At 42.3% G+C, this 21,682-nt stretch overlaps 1 protein-coding gene across 1 annotated transcript in view; it reads right to left on the minus strand.

Moving 5' to 3' along the window:
• Window positions 1-293: 293 nt before the first annotated feature.
• Impg1 (interphotoreceptor matrix proteoglycan 1) overlaps window positions 294-21,682 on the minus strand; it is a 100,795-nt gene continuing 79,406 nt past the window's right edge. Inside the window, exons 14-16 of the mRNA XM_057768714.1 lie at window positions 7,845-8,040; window positions 2,027-2,093; window positions 294-371 (exon numbers count right to left, since the gene is read on the minus strand). Of these exons, the coding sequence (XP_057624697.1) occupies window positions 294-371; window positions 2,027-2,093; window positions 7,845-8,040 (341 nt within the window). The remainder of the gene's footprint in view (window positions 372-2,026; window positions 2,094-7,844; window positions 8,041-21,682) is intronic.

Raw genomic sequence — 21,682 nt, forward strand, 5'->3', positions numbered from 1 at the left:
ATTAATAATTTAAAGACAGAAAGACACCAACCTGTTTTTTGTTCTTTCAATTTGAGTACCATCCAAAAATAGTCAAAATGTGTTCCCTGATTGCTTTGAGTTTTGACTAAAATAATGCCCCCCCCCCGTTTAATCAGTTATCAAATGCATGACTATTATAGTTGAAGCATGTTGCTTCTCAGTGTTATCTACATGTCTAGCTTCCAGTGACCACTGAACTTATCTGCCCCCATTTTTCAGAAGCTAGTTGCCTTCCAACATACTCTAAAATATAATGTATATGTTTTCAGGCTTTAATTTCCTTCCCAATCCTGATGATCAGATTCTTCAAGTCCTATAGCAGTTAGGTCAGAATTTCTTTTCTTGGCTACCTGGAAGAAAAGAGTTGTATTTTAAGAGTCATGCAAGGTTAAGTCAACAGTTAATTTTGGTCCAACTTTCATAGGTGGGTGAGAGGGTGGGCTTGTCATTTAGGAAATCTTTGAAGGGTCAGAATGGCTTCTGTTTATTATCACCTTTAGAACCCCCTGGGACTACATTCCTTCATTTCCAGGATGAGCATCTTTTGGAGCAGAGATGGCGAATAGTCTGTGCATGAATTCCACCCCGGTTCTTCCCATTTACAGAGGACAGCACTAATCTAGTACAGCAATTTTTCCTTAAGGAACATACACATCCTTCAGCAACCACAGTGCCATAACTTTGGAGAAACAGCATTGATGCTTCATGTTTCTTGTTACTGTTCATCTACTTTTTTTTTTTTTTTTAAACTGTGAAAACTCAGTTTCTTTTATTCCCCGGGAGCCTTCATTTGACATATGGCCCTTAATGCTCTCTGGTATTTCGAGATTTAATTGGTGTTTGCTTCATCCTGGATGAAACATGTTTCTTCTTGATGTTAGCTCTATTCTCAGGAGGTTGACAGTTGAATACAGTTTCCCTTAGGAAAGCAAATCACCTCTCAAAGTAGCATCAAATTTTATCAATATCAGATCCTATATCCTGTCGTCATTTTGTGGCACTTATCTGAACTTGTTCTGTTTCTTTAATTTTCCTGGTTTCAAAAATTCAAATGACACTCCTCATTCCCAGTGTGCAACTGAATAAAAATTATTATTCCTTCTAGACTTATTGCTACAGCGTCCTTGATTGCATGTCAGCTGGAAAGCACCGCAGGTGCAGGCCTGAGGAATAGGTGTTATTGATTGTCTCTAGAGTGAGCACTGGTTGCTTCCACTGATTAATATCCAAGACTTTGTATAATTTTTAAAAATAGGTAACTCGGGAATAAAAATTTCCAATATCTGTTCCCTCAAAGTTCTTTTATAAAACGAATAATGTTCTGTAGATTGTGTATGACCAGACTAGATCACTTCTTTTAAATAAAATGATCTTGGTAAAACGTCTTGTGTTTTATAAAAGAGACAAGTTTTGAAGACTTTCTGAAGTAGCTCACGTTTCACAAATAAGGCTGCTTCTACATATTTTTCTTTTTTTACTTTGGGTGATTGTTATTTGAAATAAAAAGAAAATGAAACCAGCGGTGACTGGTGCGTACCATCCCAGCACTCCAGAGGCTGAGGCAAGAGGATGAAAAGCTAAGACTGAGCTGTGGTATAGCTTGTTTCACAACAGAAAAAAAGGAATGTAAGAATAACTTAATGAAATTACTCAGTGACACAAATATTATTACTTTGAAAATTTCAGTTTTGCAAAACCACAGTTGATTACTGATACACTTTTTTTCAAGACAAGATTGGGAATATTATAAAATACTTAGTTTATTCCTGTAATTTCATTATTTTGTCTGCACATTCCTGTTGAGGAGTGTTCTGTCTCTCTCCTTGCACCAGGAAATACCTCCTCCTACCCACACTAAATTTTGAAAGGCTACCAAGTAAAGAATAGGTGCTTTATGATTCTCCATTAAAAATGTAAAATAAAAGATACAGAACTGGTTCTATTTTTTTTTCTCAAAATTCAGACTACTTCAAACCAACATGTAAAAAAGAAAGTACAATTTTACCTTGTTTTTCTTACGTAGATTTTTGACGGTAAGTTGGTGGGCTTGATTTGTAAAGTGATCTGGTGGCCTGCAAGAGAAAGCAACAGTGTGATCCCCTGCGTCCACAGTGAGAGCAGCTACCTTCTCCTGCTGTTTTGGATTTGAAATTGTAACCAGCATAAACAGCTAGTGCGACCTTGCAGGTGCAGTCACTGGAGTGTTGCCTTACAGATGGCTTATTTTGGGGGCGCTGATCTCAGAAGGGTTGACTGAAGTTCATGAAAAAGATAGGAGGATAAATTCTTCGTGCACGGGGCAGTTATTCAAGTCCAGCTCTGAACTGTGATTGCTCTAAGAACTCAGTGCATTTTGTTCACAATGCTGTTTAAGAAAGAATTGATTGTAATTACTGTATATAATTCCAGGCTTTATTATATTATGCAATTCCATTCATAATATATATATATTTTCACTTTATATTTTTCGTCATAAAATGGGGTACACTATCTGGAGGACATCTTTCTATGTAGGTTCCTGTAAAAATAGACATTTATTTCTCCTAATCTTTTAAAATACGTATATGCTTTGCTTCATTTCTTTATTTTAATTTTTTTTATTTATTTATTATGTATACAATATTCTGTCTGTGTGTATGCCTGCTGGCCAGAAGAGGGCACCAGAACCCTTTACAGATGGTTATGAGCCACCGTGTGGTTCTGGGAATTGAACTCAGGACCTTTGGAAGAGCAGGCAATGCTCTTAACCTCTGAGCCATCTCTCCAGCCCCCTCTTTATTTTAATTTTTTTGACAGCTTATAGCATCGTAAAACAGAGTTTTGTACCTGTCACCCTCTGTTCTCCTGTCCATGCCCTCCCCCTCCCCCCGTTTCTGATGAAACCCCTCCATCCCTGAGCAATGATATAAGTTTCCTCACCATTGGTGAAAATCACGTTTTGATAGTTCTTTTTCAGGAGTGTACCCAGTGTATCTGGGTATGGAAAACAGAGAGGCTGATCTGGCCTAAACTTGTTTTGGGTGCACATTGGTAAGGCGAAATTGTGTCCTCTGGTACATCTTCAGAGACAATCTCCTTCTTACCATCTTATGCATATGCATAATTAGGTATGCATATGATAAATCAGATGTATTATGAGATGGGACACTCATAGTAGGAAAAGTAAATTATATAATCCAATCTTTCAGTCAAGATAGAGGACCACCCAAACTATGCTCCTTAATTGCCAGCTTTTATCTTGGATCCCATAAGAAGAGGCTCCAGGCTATAGCCAGAGAGCCTTGAGTATGCTCATGCATGCAACCCATTGTCCATTTTAACAGTGTATCCCTCTAAGTCACACAGTTGTATTGCCTTCTGTACATCTATGTGAACGCTTATTCCTGACTGTTTTGGTAAGAGCCCAAGAACCTAGAAGATCCTGGCCCAGACCATAAACACCAATAATGAAAACAATGATGTAAACATCTGTGTGTACAATTCTTAGTGAATAGGTGCAACTTTAAAAGTAGAGTGCCTGAGTCAAACCGAAATTTCTAGAGATGCTGACAAGCTTTTCTCGGACAGGGCTGTTACTGATGCGCAGGTCCACCAGCAGTGATTGGCAGGAGCAGGGTTGCCCTTTGCTCCATATTATCTGCACTGGGCATCATCAACCTTCCTGCCAAATTCGTGAGCAACACATAGGATCCTAACAGTGCTTGGCCATCCCTTCCCACAGCAAGACTGAGCATCCTCTGTATTCAATGGTCTTTGGATTTCTTCTGTGATCAGCACTTCTGTATCCATTGCTCATTTTATCATTAGGATGTGTGTCTTTTATTGACACTCTGAGTCACATTAAAATAGACAGTAACTTGTCTATAGTGTAGGCAATATTTTTCTTTATTCTTATTGTCTGTTAATTTCACTTTTTTTTTCTTTTTTTTTTTTTTTTTTTGGTTTTTCGAGACAGGGTTTCTCTGTGGCTTTGGAGCCTGTCCTGGAACTAGCTCTTGTAGACCAGGCTGGCCTCGAACTCACAGAGATCCGCCTGCCTCTGCCTCCCGAGTACTGGGATTAAAGGCGTGCGCCACCACCGCCCGGCTCTTAATTTCACTTTTGACCCCTCCTTGCCTGTCTTCCAGGGAAATATTAATGTCTTCTGGGGTTGGTATCTAGTTAGCATGGCCTTTTTAGATTATAGAAATCTGTTTTGATTTATAGGGAGGGAGTCTGGGAACTAGAATCAGCTAGTCTTGAACTTGCAGTGGTCCTCGGACTTGGCCTCTGAAGTGCTGCACCACCATACCTGCTTCAAAAGTTATTAAAAACATATTTTTCCATGCTTAGATAGCTCTGCTTTTGTAAATGGGAAGCAGCTGTACTTGAGGCTTGAGCGGATTGTTCATTCCTCCCTTGTTGATCTGTACTGGTTACTAATAGAAACTCCCTGGTGTAAGAGGATCTTTTTGGAAGTTGCCTTTGTTCTGTTATCACCCATCTTGGTGCCGCAAATATTGTTTCTTGTCAGTTTGCTATTCTACAGAGAAACCACACATTACTGTGCATTACCATCTTTCTTCTCTCACACGCTCTCATTTCCAAAGGAGCTTTAGAAACAGTACGGCAAACCCATAGGAAACCGTGTTTGTGCCTCATCTGTAATGAACACAGACAGCAATAGAGTATCATCAACTTCACTTGAATACCCTGCGCTGCCTGTTCTTGGGGAAAAACTTTGTGATGGCACTTCACGATCTCAGTAACCTCATGGGTGGTCTCTTTCAGTCTTATCCTCCAACAAGGAAGACATGCATGATCTCTTGCCATTTCGAACTCGATTACTAAAGTGCACTCTTAACCATGATCTGACCCCAGGACATTGCTTCCTAGTCAAGTTCAGGTACTTATATTAAAAGTGTTGCTGTTCCTAATGGAACAGGGTGAGTATTATTAAAGAAGAGAAGAAATCTCTCTAGTTTCTTGCAGATGGAGTTCTGGGCATTAGATGGCCATGCGCCCTGGTAGCCTTGGTAGCTCACTTGAGTGAGAAAGAGGTGGGTGAGGGAACCAGAGCCACCTGCTAGCCATCTCACACATTGATAGCCAGCATTTAGTTGTGTACCTAGAGGCTGTGGTTGAGAAAGGCTGGCTGTGTTCTTGAAAGTGGCCTGTGACTGGCCCATGCGGAAGCCCTTGAGAGCAGAGGTTGCTTTGCAGAGCTTTTCTGAGTATCACTAGATACCCTTGTGTGTCCTGATTTTTCCTAAACACACATTGATATCTGATCACATCTCAGTCCCTTCTCATGCCCACTGAAGAGCTTTCTGATGCATTCTGATTCAGGTAGAAATCACATTATAACACTTACAAAGAATGGATTACTGTAATCATTAAAAATGATACTATAGAAAATACTTTATGACAGGAGAAAATACTCGGGGTTAAAAACCAAGCTGATTAAATCACACATTAAACCCTACACACTAATAGTGAGACATTTTAACACCGCACTCTTACCACTGGACAGGTCAGTCAGATAGGAAATTAACAGAGTTATAAGGGAACTAATGGATGTTATGACTCAAATGGACTTAACAGTCATCTATAGAACATTCCATCCAAACATAAAAGAATATACCCTCAGCACCTCATGGAACCTCCTCATAAATTTACCACATACTAGGTAACAAAGCAAACCTCAACAAAAAAACTGGAATAACCCGATGTATCTTATCAGGTCACCATGGCTTAAAATTAGAATTCAACAGCAACCCTAATTTCAGAAAGAAATTTCCCATAAGAAGGAGAATAACAGACCAATTTCACACTGATGCAAAAATACTCAATAAAATACTGAAAAACAGAATCTAAGAACACATCAGAAAAATCATCCACCATGATCAAGTCAGCTGTATCCCAGAGATGAAGGGATGGTTCAACATACAAAAATCTTGTCAATGTAATCCACCATATAAACAAACTGAAAGCAAACAAACACATGATTATCTCATTAGATGCTGAAAAAGCTTTTGACAAAATACAACATCCCTTCATGATAAAGGTCTTGGAGAGAGCAGAGATACAAGGAACATACCTAAACATAATAAGGGCAATATACAGCAAGGCAACAGCAAACATCAAACTAAATGGAGAGAAACTCAAAGCAACCCCACTGAAATCAGGGACAAGACAAGGTTGCCCACTTTCTCCATATCTATTCAATATATAAGGTACTTGATGTTCTTGCTAGATCAATAAGACAACAAAAGGAGATCAAGGAGTTACAAATTGGAAAAGAAGAAGTCAAACTCTCACTATTTGCTGATGATATGATAGTTTACATAAGTGGCCCCAAAAATTCTACCAAGGAATGTCTACAATTTATAAACACCTTCAGTAATGTAGCAGGATAAAAAATTAACTTAAAAAAATCAGTAGCCCTCCCTTACACAGATGATAAATGTGCTGAGAAAGAAATCAAAGAAGCATCTGTTGTAGGAGGCTACTTGTTTGTTCCCAGCTGCTCACCCCCAAAATAATCACACAGAAACCATATTATTTGCAATACTGTTTGGCCAATAACTTAAGTATATTTCTGGCTCACTCATATCTTAAATTAAACCATCTCCATTCATGTATGTATTGCCACGAGGCTGTGGCTTACCGGGTAAAGTTCCCACATTTGTTTCCAGTGGGGCTACATAGCTTCTCTCTGACTCCACCTTCTGTCTTCCAGCATTCAGTTTAGATTACCCCACCTACCTCTACTCTGCCCTATCAGGGCAAGCCAGTTTCTTGATTAGCCAATGGTGATCACAGCATACAAAGGGGAATCCACATCAAGCATCACCCTTCACAATAGCTACAAATAGCATAAAATATCTTGGAGTAACTCTAATCAAACAAGTGAAAGAACTGTTTAAAAAGAACTTTAAATATTTGAAGAAAGAAATTAAAGAAGACACCAGAAAATGAAAAGATCTTCTATGCTCTTGGGTAGATAGAATTAACAGTAAAAATGGCGATCTTACCAAATGCAATCTACAGATTCACTATAATGCTTATCAAAATCTCAGAAAAATTCTTCAAAGACCTTGAAAGAGCAATAATCAACTTTATATGGAAAAACAAAAAACCCAGGATAGCCAAAACAATCCTGTATAATAGAAGAACTTCTGGAGGCATCGCAATCCATGACTTCAAACTCTACTACAGAGCTGCAGTACTGAAAACTGTCTGGTATTGGCATAAAAACAGACAGGAGGACCAATGGAACTGAATTAGAGACCCGGATATCAATTCTCAACCAATGAATACTTGAATTTTGACAAAGAAGCAAAAAGTATAAAATGGAAAAAAGGAAGCATATTCAACAAATGGTGCTGTCATATACTGTATATCAACATGTAAAAGAATGAGAAAGCTGCCGTAAACACTTGAAATGCAGCGCAGCCCCAACTGTTCTTGTCCCTGCCCCTCTGAGTCAGAAGCAGGACAGAGAAAGGTGAGAGAAGTTTGTTTCCACAAGGCTTCTGATTTCCTTCACCTACAAAAATGGCTCTTCTCTCTCACTAACAGCACACACAGCCCTGCAATAGCATCATTTGGCCTTTGTAACTGCAATGTATTTACGTTTATGATGAGGACACATGAAGGAAGTTCTTGGCAAGCAGGATCCCTGCTTTGTTTTATACATGAATAATCTACCTCCAAATATCCAAAAGAAAACCTCTGACTGGTGGTGACTAGAGGAGCACATGAATTTATCCACACGGCAGCTTTCTCATACTCTGAGCAATGGATTCTTCGTGGGTCTGTGGTCTACTTGCTTGACCTACCTGCAAGGAGCTGCCTGTCCTCGGCTGACCTCGCATGCCTTTCCAGGGGGACAGATATTCAGGTCTTGGTAGTCCAGGGTCCCTTGGCTCTCGTGGCCCTGTCTGCAGCGACACTCTGCTTCCTGTGTCCACTCATTCTTTACACACTGGGCGAATTTGCCGCAGTCCAGGAATCTGCAGGGATCCGCTTTATCAGCTGCCAGAGACAGGGCAGATTTTGGTAAATGCATGGATATCTAAGTAGCATGGCTAGCAGCAGTTAAAGGTGAGAGACCAGTTGTATTTACCATTGTCCCATTTTGGAGTGGGCTGCACTGTAATGGTAATTAGGCTGGAGGAAAATGAGAAATACACTTTGTATCTTTGATAAATGAATCTAGACCAGGGTGATAATATATTTAGCTTCACTATAATTATGTGCAGACTTTGGAGCACAGCAAAGTCACCTGGAGGCCTTGTTCAGAGAGATTCCTTCAGAAGAGGAATTATAAATCGAGAATATCTCAGGATGCTTCATTCCGGGAGCACACTGGCCCTGTCAGCCCGCACTTTGCTCCTATAGATCTAACCCTGAGCCCACACCAAAACGACAAATGGTCAGAGTCCCCAAATACTGGTGACAGAGCTGCAGGCAGCCATCAGATTGCTGTTCTTTCTCCATTGAAAGGCGGTTTCTTTTTAATCCTATTACTGTGTCCATTATGTACACGGGCCCAGGGCAGGCAGCCATGTGTGAAACCACTCTTTCCCGAAGTCCTGGAAAATAATTTATACAGTTAATTCTATATAAGAAACCCAATTTGTAGTCCACTATGAGTTTAAAAATGAAGATGAATTTGGAGCCAAGTCAACCCCTCAGGATTGGCTTTGACCTGAGGGTTTAAAATGAGGACTCAGTGAGAAAAGCACCTGCCATGAAGCCCAGTGACCCAAGGTCAAGTCCCTGGATTCACGTGGTAGGAGGGGAGTACTGACTCTCCTAGGTCTTCAGCTCGACCTCTACGTGTGCCACAGCATACATGCCCACACACGCACAGTATACATACATATAAATAAAATATTATGGAAAAAATTAAAACTAGTTTCGCTTGCATGTTTATGACTGGGAGAGATGTTCCCATCAGAGACAGCAGGACAGGCAGAGTCAGAGAGAGGAGGAGAGCAGGAAACCCAGTTAACAAGGAGGAGAGGCTTGTGAGTGGAAGGGATTAGGGTTAAGACAGAGAAGGCATTTTAACATCATTTCTGAATGCCACACTAAGGTGTCTGGACTTTTTAAGAAGCCACTTCCCCATCGCCTCAGTGACCTAAGGTATTTGTTTTAGGCACGTGGAGGATCCACAGAATGCTTTTGCCCAAGGGAAGAGTATTGCCAGGGCCCGCAATGTGAATCCTGTTCCATCTTTACTAAAGGTCAGAGAGTTTGAGCTTATTTTTTTCTTTCAAAGTTGTTGACAACAGGTTTGGCTATAATGAAGAGATCCCGACCTAGGGTGTGGTTAGTTAATATTTTGAGTTTAGAGGCGGATTCGCTTCACCTTGACCAGAGGTCAGAGAACTTAGGCCATTTCCTGCTTTTTTCAAGATTGGCAGGGAGCGACAACCTGCAAAGCACTTAGTCTGTTCCTTACATCATGTTAATAAAGTCTGTTGCCTCCCCTCTCCTCTTTTGGAGTGGAGTTTACAAGCATGTGGAAAATAAACGTGCGTGATTTCAGTATTCACTGAATTTCCCTCCCGGTACTGTTCTGCGTTTCTGTCTTTTATTTCTCTCATATCTCTGTTCCTTTTGCTAAATAATTCTAATCCTCATGCTCCTACCCTGGAATGTGTGAACTCCGTCAAGGCTGGACCCTAACAGATGTCACCCCAATGTGTGGTTTACAACAGATTATGATCAGAAATGCACAGTAGAATATGAAGAATTAGAACTTTTATGCATTTAAGTGTTATGATGCCTTCAGAAACCCTCTGGTCTAATATTTCCCCAGTGGGAACATTTATATTAACATATATTGAATCCTGATTCAGCAGGATTCTATATGTTTTATACTAAAGTATAAGAGTCATGCTGGCTAAATAAGTTTTTTTAAAAAGCTATATGACTATTGATGAGAATGTAAATTTGTGCAGTCATTATGCAAAACAGAATGTTGGCAGCCCCCTTCCAATTAAAAATAGAACCATCAATGACCTAGCAATACCATTACTGGGTGTTTGCGTGTGGTGGTTTGAGTAAGATTGGTCGCTACAGGCTTATATATTAAAATGCTTAGTCACCAGGGAGGGGAACTGTTTGAAAGGATTAGAAGGAGTGGGGGTGTGGCCTTTGTGGAGTAGGTTGGCCTTGTTGAAGTGTGTCACTGGGGGTGGGTTTTGAAGTTTCAGGAAAGCCCCCACCAAGCTCAGGGTCTCTCTCTGCCTGCTGCCTATGGATCACTATGTGAAGCTCTCAGCTCCTTCTCTAGCACCATGCTTGCCTACATGCTGCCGTATTCCCTGCAATGAAGAGAGAGGACTAAGCCTCTGAAGCTGGGAGCAAGACCTCAGTTAAATGCTTTCTTTTATAATATTTGCCTTGGTCATGGTGTCTTTTCCTTACACTCAGTCAGTATCCAAAGAAAATAAAATCAGTACCCTGAGACATGGGCAACCCCATGTTTATTGCAGTACTATTTACAGTGTGCAACCTAAGTGTCCATCAACTGATGAATAAAGGAGTAAACACACACACACACACACACTCTCACACACAGACTCTCTCACACACACACTCACACATATACACTCTCTCTCACACACACACACTCACACATACACTCTCTCATACACACAGATGGAATACTATTTAGATGTAAAAACAAGAAATTGGTCTGGAGATATTGTTCAGTTCTTAAGAACAAATGCTATTTTTGCAAAGGACCTGAGGTCATTTCCCAACACCCACACTGGGTGACTCATCACCACCTGTAACCATAGCTCCAACAGATCTGATGCCCTCTAGTAGCCTCTGTGGGCACCTGCTCTCTCCTCTCTCTCTCTCTGAGTAAAAATATAAAAAACACACGAAACCCAAGAAGTCCTTTCATTTGTAACACATGATCAAACCTGGAGGGCATTATGTTAAGTAAAATAACCAGGCACAGGAAGACAAATACTGCGTCATCCTGATTACCCATGGGGCTTAAAAGCATTGATCTTGAGAGTAAAGCAACGATCGCCAGATTCTGGGAATAGTAGGTCAGAGGGAGGGGCGGGGAGAGATTGGTTCATAGGTGCCAAGTTGCAGTCAGATTAGAGGAGAAAATTCTGTCTTATGACACAGTCCTGTGACTATTTTGTCTCTCAAAATAGCTAAAAGAATATTTCTAATATTCTTGTCATGAATAAACAATAAATGTTTAAGATAATGGGTATATTAATTGTCTCAATAAGAACTATACACGCACAGACACACATACATACATATGCGGAAACACTACATTGTGTCAGTAAATATGTACAATTATTATATGTTAACCAAAAATAAAATAGGGATATAGTGTGATGGAGGAGGGTCATCTTTCTATCTGTTGCTTTCATTGATTAATTAATAAAGAAACTGCTTGGCCTCTGATAGGGTAGAATTTAGATAGGCGGAGTAAACAGAACAGAATGCTGAGAGAAAGAAGTCGAGTCAGTGAGTCGCCATGATTCTCCCACTCCAGACAGATGCAGGCTAAGATCTTTCCAGGTAAGCCAGCTTGTGGTGCTACACAGAATATTAGAAATGGGTTAGATCAATATGTAAGAGCTAGCCAATAAGACGCTGGAACTAAAGGGCCAGGCAGTGTTTAAAAGAATACAGTTTCCATGTAATTATTTCGGGGCATAAGCTAGCCATGCGGCCGTGAGCCAGGGCCGCAGGAACGCAGCCTGCTGCTCTGCTCCTATTTCAACAACAGTGGCATGCACCTGTACTTCCAGCCACTTGGGAGGTTCTACTCAAACTCGGGATTTTGAGACCAGCCTGGACAACACAGTGAGAACCCTGTCTTTAAAAAAAAAGCAATAAAATAGAAGTTAGAACAAAAGTATTCTACACAATAAATAACAGCTCCCCCATTCTCTTTTCTCTTGTATCACCCCTTTCTATTTTTACTTTCTACTTTCTAAATCTCGCAGGTCATTAATAGACTGTGTCTGCTGTTACTGCGACTCTTCAGTAACTAGCAATTAGCAGAACAAGAAGCTGTGAAGGTGGGTGGGTTGAGAATCAGGATGCTATAGTCTCTGGGTTCCTGCCTGACACCCCCTTGTGGTGGGAGGCTCTGAGCAAGGAAGATGAATGTGACCAACCTAGATGTTTGGATAAGAGAATATCCTTAAAACAAAACAAAACAAAACAAAACAAAACTAAACAAAACATGATTTGGGTCTCCCAGCAAGGCAGGCTGCTGAAGTGTGAGGTCCTTCGGCTCTGTAGCTTTCAGACGCCACGTGCAAACTAACTTCCCTGTCTCATGCCTCTCAAGGCTAAGGTGTTATGGAACGGTGTCACTGTTGAGGCAATAACTCGAATTCCCACCGACAACCCAGATGATTATACATCCAGGAACTGCTTTAATAAATCAAAAATGCCAGCAACTTTCCATGCATTGTGTGCTTGAGAACAGAAGCCAGTGGGGATGGGGCGGGGGTCTTGGAGGCGCTACTTCTTTCTTGGCCATAGATATTTAACTTGGAAAGTTGACCAGAAAAAGAACAGGTGCTTCCCCTCTGAGGCCAATGGCAAAGGTGTGATAACCAAAGAGTGTGCCTGTAAAAGAAGTGTCTCTGTTTTTACCATAATTTCCTTTTGTCCTACCAGGCAGAGCCTATGTATCATTCAAGTTGTACAGGCAGCATTGGGGCAATGGCTTTAGCCAAATGTGGAGTTCCAGAATCAGAAATGAAGGGGGAACAAAACCATTTTATAATTATTTGGTATCCTCGTGTTATTTATTCAGGACTAGTCAACAGAGAGGAAATCGCCAAGCTTAGGCTTTGTTTGCAGTATATACCTTCCTAGATACTGAGATAACACCCATTTATTTGACAATTATCAGTGAAGTCTTTCAAAACATTCAGCACTAAGAATTGGTATGGATAGTTTTCTGTCAACTTGACACACACTAAAGTCCTTATCTGAGAGGACCTCAAATAAGAAAATGCCTCTGGAAGATCAGGTTTCGGAAGGTCTGCAGGGCATTTTCTTAATTACTGATTGATGGGAGAGGGCCCAGCCCATTGTGGGTGGGGCCATCCCTGGGCTGGTGGTCCTGGGTTCTATAAGAAAGTGGGCGACCAAGCCATGAGGAACAAACCAATAAGCAGCACTCCTCCATGGCCTCTGCATCAACTCCTGACTCTAGGTTCCTGCTATGTAGTTCCTGACTTCCTTCAGTGAATGAACAGTGACATGAAATGTAAATCAACCCCCCCCTCGCTCTACCACAACTTGCTTTGGTCACGGTGTTTCCACGGTGTTTCAAGGCAGCAATAAAAATCCCAGCTGGAACAATGAACAATTTTTATTTTGCCCATATAAAACACTTACATTTCAGGCAGAATTTTGAAGACAGAATGTATGTTAGAGACTTTCTAGACTAACTTGGTCATTTAGCAACTGAAGAAGCCGAGACTTGGTGAAGTTGGATGTTACTGAGAGCATGCCTGTTTGTGCTTAGGTCTCTAAGTGGTTCTCAATTCTGTCACCTCATGGACTGTGTGACACGATCCAAGGAAGGGCGCAGCCCCAAAGCAGATGTTGGGGTGTTTGCTCATATGGCAGATGTTGGCAATCACAGTTAATTAGTCTCCTAACAGAAGAGATTATGCTAATTTCAGAAGCAATCCTTATAGCTCCTTCCACTGCATCATCTTTAAAGCATCATCCCAAGGATAATCATACACGTGTAGCAGCAACCTAGAATCCAGTGTCTTAAGGTGTAATTTCTCGATGGCAAAATGTGTTAATTGTCTATCTTTACCCAGTGTGGATGGTTCTTCTGTGCACATATGCTAACCTCTCAACGGAGGCAGTCCAGGTGAGAGTGTCGGTAGCTATGCGTGTGCAGTGAATGTTCAGATCCATCTAGGCACCTTGAGCGTTTGACCTAGTGTTTAACATCCCATGTGGATTCTTACCATAGGCAGAGAACACTCATGCCATTGTTTAATAACACAGAGATCATGACCTGGAACCTCTAGCTACTTCAGGAGCAGAAGCATACATTGTCAAGACACATAATGGGATTGGCACTGTGCCAAGTACTTTTGACATCTTCATTAATACTTGCAACAACCTTCTCTCTCTCTCTCTCTCTCTCTCTCTCTCTCTCTCTCTCTCTCTCTCTCTCCATATATATATATATATATATATATATAGCTTATACAGCTCTATCTATCTATCTATCTATCTATCTATCTATCTATCTATCTATCTATCTATCTGATATTCTCTTTTCTCAATTCCCCCTTTCCCTGTGTAGTTCAGGGTTTTATAGAACTGGCAATCCCCGTGCCTGAACCTCCTGAATGCCAGGCTTATAGGTGTGACCCATCATGCCTGGCTCTGATACTACTTTCATACTTCAGTCAGCAAGCATGTGCCAAGAGCAAGAGCCATCTCTATGACGTTTGGTTTTCTATATTGTTCAAGTGGCTCAAATACAGGGCTTCTGTGGCACATGCTTCAAGGCCCCATGGAGTTGAGAGAGTGTGAGGGTGGAGAGGAGGCCCCTCTGCATCAGCACCTCCTCTCACTGGCTCATTCGGGCTTTCGCGAATACTTCTGTTGAAAATAGACTCCCCAACTAAACGGTAGCTTGCCAGGCTCCCACACTCTGTCATGAAGCCGACCATTTCTCATAGGAAGCATGAAAGCTCCATTTTCTTTTCATCTGTTTCGCATGGCAGCAATGAACACAGTTTGAATGGGTGCACTGCTGTGCAGGACCTGGAAATATTCCTATCTTCTAAGCTTGTTGGTTTAAGCATATTTTCTGTATCAGTTCCCTGGATTTGCTTATATAATGTACTTTGTATGCTCTTCAAAGATCCTGAAAAGCTCCCCCCAACCTGTTTGTTGAGGAAGAGGCCTCCTGCCTCTTCATTATGCAGGTGAAACCACCTGAATGTTCCCTACTGTCTGGAACACTTTGAAACATTTTACAGTTCATGTTTAGAAGATTAAGGATGGTAGGGCTGGAGGGCAGCCATTGGTCAGCTGGTAAGAGCACTTGCCACTCTGCCAGAGATGCTGGGTTCAGTTCCCAGTACCTTGTGGCTCACAAGCATCCATTACTCCAGTTTCAAAGGGTTCCATGACTTCTTCTGACTTCCTTGGGCACCAGGTATGCCATCTGGTACACATTCATATAATGCAAGCCAAACATTCATATGCCTAAGATAAATAAACCTAAAACACTTTTAAATTTTAAAAAGCATGGGATATTTGTGTCTTCATGAAGATCACAGGTCCTTAATGGTCCAAGACTCTCTTTATCAAGTCTGTTTCTGGCCTCAAGTGAGTTCCTTCATATTCTTCAGATCTTAAAATAGAGGTTCCCTGCTTCCCCTGGCCTCCGAGGATCTTCCACCACTCAGGCCTTCAGAGGGCTTCCGTTACATTCTGCCACCTCCAGGACACCTTGTCTGCCTTCTTTAGTACTGACCATCTTTCTCTTCCCAGCATTTACAAAAGCACCGCCTTGTTGTCATGACACTTGCATGCTGGGTAGAAAGCAAGGCATCGTCTTTTGGGCCAGATTCAGAGTGAGATTTCAGTTGGAAAAAAGTCAGCCTTAGTACCCCATTACTCTCATCTCTGGGGAAATAGACAAAACAAGAGGGGGGGCTTAGTAGGGGATGGGAGAGAGAGGTCAATATAGAAAAAAGGGAGGGAGGAAGAGAAATAACAGTAAGGACATCCTTCATATAAGTCTGTATGTATACATATTGAGTTTAAATGAAGTCCCTCTTCTCAGGCTTTGTAGTGGGAGCTGCGGGCTGTGTTCCTGCCGCCCCAGCTCCTGGTCGCCTGGCTAGCTTATGCCCCGAAATAACAACACACAAACTGTATTCTTTTAAACACTGCTTGGCCCATTATATCTAGCCTCTTCTCGGCTAACTCTCGCACCTGAACTAGCCCATTTCTAATAATGTGTGTAGCACCCCAAGGTGCGCTTACCGGGACGATTCTAGCCTACGTCCATCCTGGGTCGGAGCTTCATGGCATCTGCCCCAGAGAGGAGAGCTATCGAGTCTGAGCTCACTTCCTCTTCCTCCCAGCATTCTGTTCTGTTTACTCCACCCACCTATGTTCTAACCTATGAGGGCCAAGCAGTTTCTTTATTTTTTAACCAATGACCTTCCTCCATCAAGGCTTACTTCCCCAAAGAGCATTAGACTATCTAACAAAACCACACATACCAAGCATGAGGAATCCTTTTTCCAGTTGTTGCCCAGGGGAGTTCAAGAGACTCCTCAAACAGCATGGGCTATTGCTGTTACTCTTGGTCGCCTCCCAGAAGTTGAAGGTAGTCTCTATTGCTAAAGACACCGTAGTCTTTGGACATGAAATCTGGAGGATCTAAACTGGATCTGCTCTGCAAATCTTCTCCCTGAGGACTCTCATAGCCCTATAAGGTTCTGTCTAAGCTCCTCTGGGAAAGAACCATCAACAGTTCTACCCAGCTGTGGGACCTATGAACCACAACAACCAGCAGGCAGGATTCCCAAAAGGGTGAAAGACAACGGCGTTCATATCTTGGTGGTGACCAATAGCTTTCTGATTGGACTCAAAGCCTGCTTACAGAAGGGAAACTGTGCTTGTACTAGACACCTAGCAAACTACACACCGCTAGAGAGGCTGTGGGTCTTAGAGGAGATCTTATTACTACCACTTCCTACATCAATATAACTCCTAAATGCATTCAAAATACCTATCTTTATGTACACAGTTCTGTGTATGGAGATATACTTATTTGTTGGGCGGTGGTGGCACAAGCCTTTAATCCCAGCATTCAGGAGGCAGAGGTAGGCGGATCTCTGTGATTCCCAGGTCAGTCTGGTCTACAGTGATTTCAAGGACAGCCAGTGCTATTACATAGAGAAAACCATCTCGAAAAACCAAAAGAAAAAAAAAAGATACACTCATTTTGGCTCTCACCCCTCATCAAAGAAACTCTCCTCTTTGCAGTCAATGGAGACCATTACAAAAGTCCACACTCAGTCAGAAAAGAACAACCGATTGTCGTGTGTCAAACTTAAGGGACACATCTATGACACCATTCCGCACCCAAGGCTGTTACTTTAAAAGGGAACAAGTGGGTACATGGATAGAGATGGAGAGATGGAGGGAGGAGAGGTATGGGGGAAATGATGCAATTATATTTTGATTTAAAAAATTAAAAACAATAACAACAAGAAAACCATATAGAAAGAAAGAAAAGAAGGAAGAGACGAAGAGAAGAAGAAAAAGAAGGAAGGAAGGAAGGAAGGAAGAAAGGAAGGAAGGAAGGAAGGAAGGAAGGAAGGAAGGAAGGAAGGAAGGAAGGAAGGAATCAGGCTTCACTTGTACTGGCCTGGTTTTTTCTCCCCCAAAGCCATAAAATACAGTGTTCACTAGATGGCGCTCAAAAGCAAAAGAAGTAAAGAAGTAGTGAAATGGAAGCGACCAAAGTGATTTTTCGCTTTTTAAAGCCAGCTCCGCGCGGTGGGGAGCGGTGGAGAGACGCGGAGTCTCCAGGAGCGCGTGGGGTGGCGTACCTGCTCCCGGGATGCTTATGGGGCTATTGCTGTTCCGGGATTTCCATGGACACCTGACTTGGGAATGCAGTGCACACTCCTGGGGTCATCTGATCCTTTCCCTGGGTCCCCTGCAGTGTGACCTCCCCAGCCCGGGTCTGGGAGAGCAAGTTGAGACCCAGAGCTTAGAGCCACCTCCAAAGTGCAGTCGGCACCACCGCGACCCTCAGTACTTTTGGGATGAACGAAGATAATAATTGTCTTTCAAATCAGAATAAAACCAATAGACCCAGGCCGGGAGATATTCGACTCCAGATCCATGCATTTTTACATGTAATTCTAAAAGCCCTTATTAATTAGTATTAGTATTCATGAAGTCTAAAGAAAATCCTAACAAATTCTCTGTATTCTGTCCCCCTGTCAAAGCTCGGGGCTCAGTGGCTAGTACAACAAATAAATCTCTTCAGCTAAGGACTGAAATACGGTGGTGGAGTTCCTACCTCCTGATACACGCCCAACTTGAGGACACTGTAGGGTAGTCTGTACCTTCGGAGGGCAGAGTCCTGTTCAGCCTTTCTGGATTGCAGTGAGAGACCCACGAAGCAGCGAAGGGTGGGAGAGTCTATTTTTAGACCTGACCGACCTTAGGGGGTGGGAAAAGGAATGTCTTGATGTTCGTGAGATGGTTGGTGTGTGGAATGGGAGGCTCAGATAGAAACTGAAGTGGTCTTGGATGTATCTGGCAGAGCAGACAGTGCGGGTGGTCCAACAGGAAAGAATTCGGTGGAAAATTATCTCAGGAGGCAAGGGACCCTCTGCGTGATCCCAGGAAACAGGTGAAGTGCACAGGAGGCAAGTCCTTTCATAGTAGGGCTCACTAGGTTGTGAATTTGGTTCCCGAGAGTAATCAGTTTTCGTTTTCAATCTAAAATTATGGCACAATGCTATAGGGAATTGCTTTCAGAGAAATGCAACTTTAGTAGAGTTCACGGAGGATTAGACTGCAGCGTGGTCAGTAGATGACTTTCCAAAAGTCCATTCAGTAGAGTAGGCTACAGACAAAGGGTGCACACGGACTGTCTTTAAATTCCAGCCACTATGCAATTCGGTCATTTTGTGACAGGCTCTTATTATTTTTCTTCTACACAGTTTCTCCAACAATAATAAAGGGGTAGAGGGATTATGCCCTACTCTGTGTATTTATTAAGATTAAAAAATAGTGCCAATTAGTACTTGCGATTAGTATGGGTTTTATTGTCTTTGTTTTGTTGAGTGACACCTACCTCCTTCTCAGTGGTGACTACTGAGCAGGAATCTGGCAAGCAGTGCATTTTACTGGGAGCGGGAGTTTGTTGATCCACAGTTTAGCTGAAAGCATCTTGGATGGCAGCCTGTAATTAATTCCGACATTTGCCATTTGCCAGCCTCGAGGTCTGCCTGGATGTGAGGAGCCTTCTTAGAAATTCAAGGGGGGACTTGTATGTGGTTTCTGCATTCCTGAGATCTTCAGCTAGCACAGTCAATTGGTATAAAAGCCCTACATGCTTCTGAGGAATTTTCATAGCCGCTGAAATAAAAGGCGACTCTCTTTGCTGGAGATGCTGGCAGAATACAGAGCAATCTGTGATTGATTCTGTTTTTCAAAGAAGTTTATAAATCACAAATACTTTTATGAATTGCAGACCCATTTATTTGGGAAGTTTTCAGACGGGAATAGCAAGGCCAAACACAGTCATAGTAGTGTTAGTTATGAATTTGGTCTGATGGCATGCCTCTTTTTCAGAGAGCATGGACTGATTTGAATATAGAGTAATAGGCCCACGAATAGCATGTGGGCATCTTCAGGCTGCTGTTGTCTCACTTCATTTAGGTTGGTCTCAAACTCACTCTGGGAAGGTGGGGAGGTCACTCACTTCAGAGGGAAAGAGTAGAAGAACCCGGTGGATGATGTTGATGCTCCCTTTTCCCCCCAACCTCACCAAAGTTGGGCCTCTGACATGGCTAAACCATTAGCCTGCTTTTGGCAAGTGTTTGGATGACCACTGACCTGTCCCCTTACATGACCACAGCTGCTGCCACTGCTCCCACCAACAGCATCCCCTTGCTTCCTTCGGGCCTCCCTCTCCCTCTCCTTTGTGTGGTGCTGGATTTGAGGCAGGGGCTGTACCTCCTGCTCTTTCTTTGCTTGCGATCTCATTGCCCCATCACAGTTTCTCACTGCTCATTGCTAGTTTTCTTTTTCTCTCAGGGCACTCCTTGCCCTGGTTCAGCTTCCCATGTGTGCACTGCCAGACTGAGCCTCTTTCCTGACTCTCTAGAGGATGGCTTTCCCTAGGGAGCAGTCGGTTCACCTAATTCCCATTTCCTTAGCACTGGAAAACACTCACTCACCATTTTTTTTTTAAAACTTTGCTTCCTTAATCCCAAGGGATCTTATTAGTTTTGTATTTCTTTTTGTATTTAAATTTAAAAAACTCACCGTAGGCACCGCTCTTTGTAGCTATGTATTTTTGTTAAATACTTTCCAAAAATGTAGCATTTTGTGAACAGATAGACTGCCTTTAGCATACTCAGAGGACTGTTTGGTACTTCACAGACATTTTGAGTGTTCCAAAATGTATTAAAGCTTAACTCTAAAAGACTTTATATACAGGGAGAGTCTGGGCAAGAAAAAAAAAAGGGTACGATACCAACATGGATTCAGGCCGATCTGACAGGGCTCTGAGGTGACCTCACTTTCTGTTCCTTCTAGCCAGAGTCCCCCTTTCTCTCTCCTCTGTACCACAGCTGCCACCATACTGGAGTAGCAGTAGTACCGCGAGTCTACCAGACACGTCTGCACTTTCCTCCTGTCTGTCTGAAATAGTCCCTCTGTCCCTCCTCTGTGTGGATTGCTCACATCGTAGAACCCAGCCCTTTTCTGTATTGTGACTATTGATTCCACTCTGTTTCCTTAACCTCTGCAGAGTCAGGGTTCTCTCTTGTCTCTGTCTTTCATTTTTCTTTGTCCTTCTGCACTGTTAACATCCAGATTATGGTTCCTACCAGTTTCTAGTAAACCTTTTTGTACTTGTTTCTGTGTCTCTTGATAGGTAGTTGGCTCTTTGATGGAAGAGATGGAGTTAATTCCCCTTTAGATCTTGGTCTCCATAAGAGCGTCTGGCTCCAGGCAGATAACTTGCAGTTGTTTCTGAGTGTGTGGACGGACAGGAACCCATGTCATGCTTACAGTAGCATTTACTTACTTTTCCGTAATAGGCAAGAAAAGGGCCGGAGGGAGTAAGAGGTTGCATAACTGCTGATGGGTTTGGAAAAGTTACTCAATGTTTTGGAATGGAGAGAAGACGTGACAACCCGACCTCCAGGACTGTGTTAGAGGCTGGGCAGAGCTGCCAGGCCTCACCCCTTTAGCTGTCTGCCTTTGTACAGCCTGCAAGGCAGGGATGTTTATTTCTTTAAACATTTCTAAATGGTTAGATTCTAAGTAGTTACGTAAGTACTTACATAATCCTTTCAGTTTTTCCTTTTGGCTTGCAAAGCTGAAAATGTTTATTCTCTGGCTCCTGGAGACAAACTTTGCTAGCGTGTGGAAGACAGTTACTTTGTTTGACTCACTATTTACTATTGATTACGCCCAGACATTTTACAGCTCTGTAAAGTTAGAAGTTGACACATCGAGGACCATAAAGCTACAGCGTTTCACCTTCTGGTCTATAGTTACTGTCTTATTTTCACGTTCTCTTTTGTTCCCTGGCTGTAGAAAATCTGTTTCAATAGCCTCTCTCCACAAGCCTTGCCAGCCTAATGACTCTCTTAGAAGTTAAATGAAACTTTAGCGCATGCTCCCTATCTCTTTGTATGGCAATTATGGCTTTTATGTTTTGAGCGAGACTCTTGTTGCAGGTGGGAGAGGCAGGGTGGGTAGGTCAGGTGGTTTTGGAAGGCAGGAGAAACCTTGGCAGGGTGGGAAAGCCTGACTGTGTGTAGCAGCTTATATATGACTTTTCTCAACAAGATAGTGGAGGGAGGGGAAAGGGGATAGAAATTCAGAGACTCAGTGTTGTTAC

The sequence above is a fragment of the Chionomys nivalis genome, chromosome 4 (assembly GCF_950005125.1).
Source record: "Chionomys nivalis chromosome 4, mChiNiv1.1, whole genome shotgun sequence".
NCBI lineage: Eukaryota > Metazoa > Chordata > Mammalia > Rodentia > Cricetidae > Chionomys > Chionomys nivalis.